The 3,727-nt window shown below is 44.1% G+C and overlaps 1 protein-coding gene across 1 annotated transcript; it reads left to right on the top strand.

The window, feature by feature from the left end:
- Window positions 1–2,539: 2,539 nt before the first annotated feature.
- Window positions 2,540–3,475, top strand: LOC149440569 (olfactory receptor 11L1-like). Its single transcript, XM_089658430.1, has one exon. The coding sequence runs from the start codon at window positions 2,540–2,542 to the stop codon at window positions 3,473–3,475; it is 936 nt and encodes a 311-aa protein (XP_089514556.1).
- Window positions 3,476–3,727: the final 252 nt, after the last annotated feature.

Here is a 3,727-nt window from a genome sequence, read left to right as displayed (position 1 = left end):
CATGCAGCAAAGAAAAATTACAACTGCCAGGTTTTTATTTTAAGGGTCCTCTGTTTTATGGAAATATACAAAAGGGGATAAAAAAATGTCTATTTTAGCATGCGGCTCTTACATGGAAACTACAGACCTTAAAAAAAAATGACTATACATAGATTCCCTTAAAAAATAAATCATGACATGATACATACTGTATATCTCCTTTAACCTCCCTGGAGGTATTCCCAAGTTTCAGTACCACAAGCGGTAACCCCCCGAGCTACACTCGGAAATACTCTGCAGCGTTGCTCTGGGATCCCTCAATCACTTACCTTGTCCTGCACTCCCACGATGTCCCCCCTGCAGTGTCCCCGGCAATGTCCTACAGCCGATGCCGGCATCCGTCTTCCGGGTTCCGTCCCCTGCGACGTCGGGACGTACGGGGGACAGAACTGGCGGGAAATTTAAAAATGTGAAAAAGTGACATTCACTAAATCCACTAAAATCACATAGTATAACATTCCTGTATCAAACCATTTCACATACATTTTGTCCCGAGTGCTTTGTCCGGCGCCCTGCCTGCATTTTTACTGTTCTTTCTGCCTGGAAACTGAGAAACGTCCATGGCGTCCAAAAAGCGTCCCTTTAGGCCAAAAGCGGTTTTAGAGCGGCTAGAGAACAGCGATAGTAAATCAGAACCACTTGCAGAATTGAGTGATAATGATTCGTGGGGGAAATTCCTCATCAGACACTGAAAACGATTCTGCGACTTTGCTCAGCGATGTGCGAACTTGGCGCTCTATTTCACATTTCAGTGTTTTTGGTTTGATTATATTATTGAATTAAATTTATTATTATATTATTATTTTTTATGATTATTTATTAAATTATAATTTATTGTTTCAAATTTTATCATACCCGGGATCAGGGGCGCACTGACCATTTGGAAACTCGGGCACTGCCCGAGGGCCTGGGGTCAGTAGGGGGCCCCATGAGATGCCCCTGGTACCTTTTTCATAGGCTTTTTTGAGTTTGGGCCCAGTTTGGGCACAGAGGCCCAGGGGCAGACTGACCATTTGGAAACCCAGTTTGGGCCCAGGGGCCCAGGGGTGGACTGACCATTTGGAAACTCGGGCACTGCCCGAGGGCCCGGGGTCAGTAGGGGGCTCATGAGATGCCCCTGGTACCTTTTTCATAGGCTTTTTTGAGTTTGGGCCCAGTTTGGGCACTGGGGCCCAGGGGCGGACTGACCATTTGGAAACCCAGTTTGGGCACAGGGGCCCAGGGGTGGACTGACCATTTGGAAACTCGGGCACTGCCCGAGGGCCCGGGGTCAGTAGGGGGCCCCATGAGATGCCCCTGGTACCTTTTTCATAGGCTTTTTTGAGTTTGGGCCCAGTTTGGGCACAGGGGCCCAGGGGCGGACTGACCATTTGGAAACCCAGTTTGGGCACAGGGGCCCAGGGGCGGACTGACCATTTGGAAACTCGAGCACTGCCCGAGGGCCCGGGGTCAGTAGGGAGCCCCATGAGATGACATCAGCTCTTATACGTCTTAAGTGTAGCTCATTCGCACCTATATGCATGTATGTTCTTTGCCGTGAATCAACAAAGGCATGTACATCTTTGTTGTATGATGCTTGATGTTAGATGACATACTGGGTTAGCTGTACCTGCTGGGTGATTCTATGTACTGTATATGTCTAATACAAACTAAAGCAGTTTGGCTATGTGGTGTGCTTATTCTATACATTAACCGCTTCCCGTCTGCCCTAGAGCAGAAATAGTGCTACAGGGCGGCATGGGGGTGCAAAATCATGTGTATACCAGGGGCGGACTGACCATTTGGAAACTCGGGCACTGCCTGAGGGCCTGGGGTTAGTAGGGGGCCCCATGAGATGCCCCTGGTACCTTTTTCATAGGCTTTTTTGAGTTTGGGCAAGGACACGGGGCCCCATGATCCCATATTGCCCGGGGGCCCCATGAGTTGTCAGTCTGCCCCTGCAGGGGCCCCATGATCCGCTATTGCCCGGGTGTCCCATAAGTTGTCAGTCCGCCCCTGCCTGGGATGTTTACTAGGCTCTTCTTCAGACAGATTTCAGTGAGTTATTCCTAAAAATTACAGGCCTGCAATAAAAAAAATACATATTTCCATGCAAAAAAATGTACCGCTTTGAGCACAGAAATATGGACATAATCAGACCGCTAGGAAGGCTACAATGGCACGTTATACATATTTACAAATTAATAATAATCACATTATACATAGATATCTATTAAAATAAAAATAAAAAAATCACACATAATATCAATCATAATAATCTCATTATACCCAAAAGAAATCCTCAATATAAAAAAAATTAAAAAAAGAAACAAACAAACAAAGGGCATACGGGACTTTTCAGGCATTGAAACTGACAGCAAGAAAAATAAACTGTAACACTATTTTTTTTTTAAGTTAACTCCAATCAAAGTGGGGGAAAAAAAAAAAAAAAAATCGCAGGTCAGATGTATTTCTTGATCTACAGAATATCGTATATGATGTGCGATTGTCTCCTCTACAGATGGTGTATCCCGACAACTGCACAGCCATCACTGAAATTCTGATTGTTGGATTTAAACCGTATTATGGCTTCCGGGTTCCGATGTTTGTTCTCTTTCTGCTCAGCTACCTTTTGATCTGCAGCGCAAATGTAATGATCATCTATATAATTCAGAGCAGCGCCCGTCTCACGGCGCCCATGTTTTTTATAATTAAGAGCATGTGCGTCTTTGAACTATTGAGCACCACAAACATGCTTCCGGTGCTGCTCCATTATATGATTGTTGAACGGCCGACCATCACTGTAACCAACTGCATTGTACATTTGGACGTGTATGGGATTGCGGGGGACGTCGGGTGTTTTCATTATGTTTTAATGTCTTATGACCGATACTTGGCGGTTTGCCATCCATTGCGCTATTCCTCCTTTGTGAATAATGGATTCTATTTTCGGGTGGTTACTGCATGTTGGATTTTTTCAGTCGCGCTTTCAGGCGCTACATCCATTTTTTTGAGCCAGTTGCAATTTTGTGGCCATAACACCATCTACCATTTTTTCTGTGACCTTTACCCATTGATAGACCTGGCTACCTCCGACACAACACTAATTCGTTTTATTATTGCTGTGATCAGTGCTTTTCTGGCACTGATCTCAGCTTTGTCTGTTTTTGTATCATACATGTTTATAATTCGTGCAATCCTTAAAATTCCTTCATCCTCCGGTAGGAAGAAGACCTTCTCCACGTGTAGCTCCCACCTCATTGTGTTCTCTATGCAGAACGGTATTGGTCTTGTAGTCTATGTATTGCCTAGTCAAGCTGTACCACCTCAAGTCACTGACGCTGTGACATTCACAAATTATTTGTGGACCCCCTTAGTGAACCCCCTGATCTATTCATTTAGAAATAAGAAGTTTCAGGCAGAATTTCTCAAAAAGGTCAGGAAAATAAAAAAATAGAACATGCTGAAATCACATTTTCCTTTGATTCAAGCAGACCTATACAAAAAAAAAAAAATCACACCTCAAAGTTATCAAACACATTCCCATTCTTGAATGGGTTATGTTGTCTAACACACATCAGGGTGGTAAAAATTTAGAAAGGGTCCCCTCAAATCCTTCCTAAACACACTGCGGCCAATTACTTGATTGCATGACATATTTGTGAGGGAATTCTGTTAAATTATTAATAAACCATCTATATATTCCTCC

Source organism: Staurois parvus, unplaced genomic scaffold (assembly GCF_062004578.1).
Source record: "Staurois parvus isolate SC_StPar_1 unplaced genomic scaffold, SC_StPar_1.0 ptg001068l, whole genome shotgun sequence".
Taxonomy (NCBI): Eukaryota; Metazoa; Chordata; class Amphibia; order Anura; family Ranidae; genus Staurois; species Staurois parvus.
The sequence above is the reverse complement of the archived record's forward strand: the minus strand, read 5'-3'. Positions and strand labels throughout refer to the sequence as shown.

What these genes read in the sequence shown, in the direction of transcription:
- LOC149440569 (XM_089658430.1), top strand. Translation starts at nt 2,540, where the DNA reads ATGGTGTATCCCGACAACTGCACAGCCATCACTGAAATTCTGATTGTT.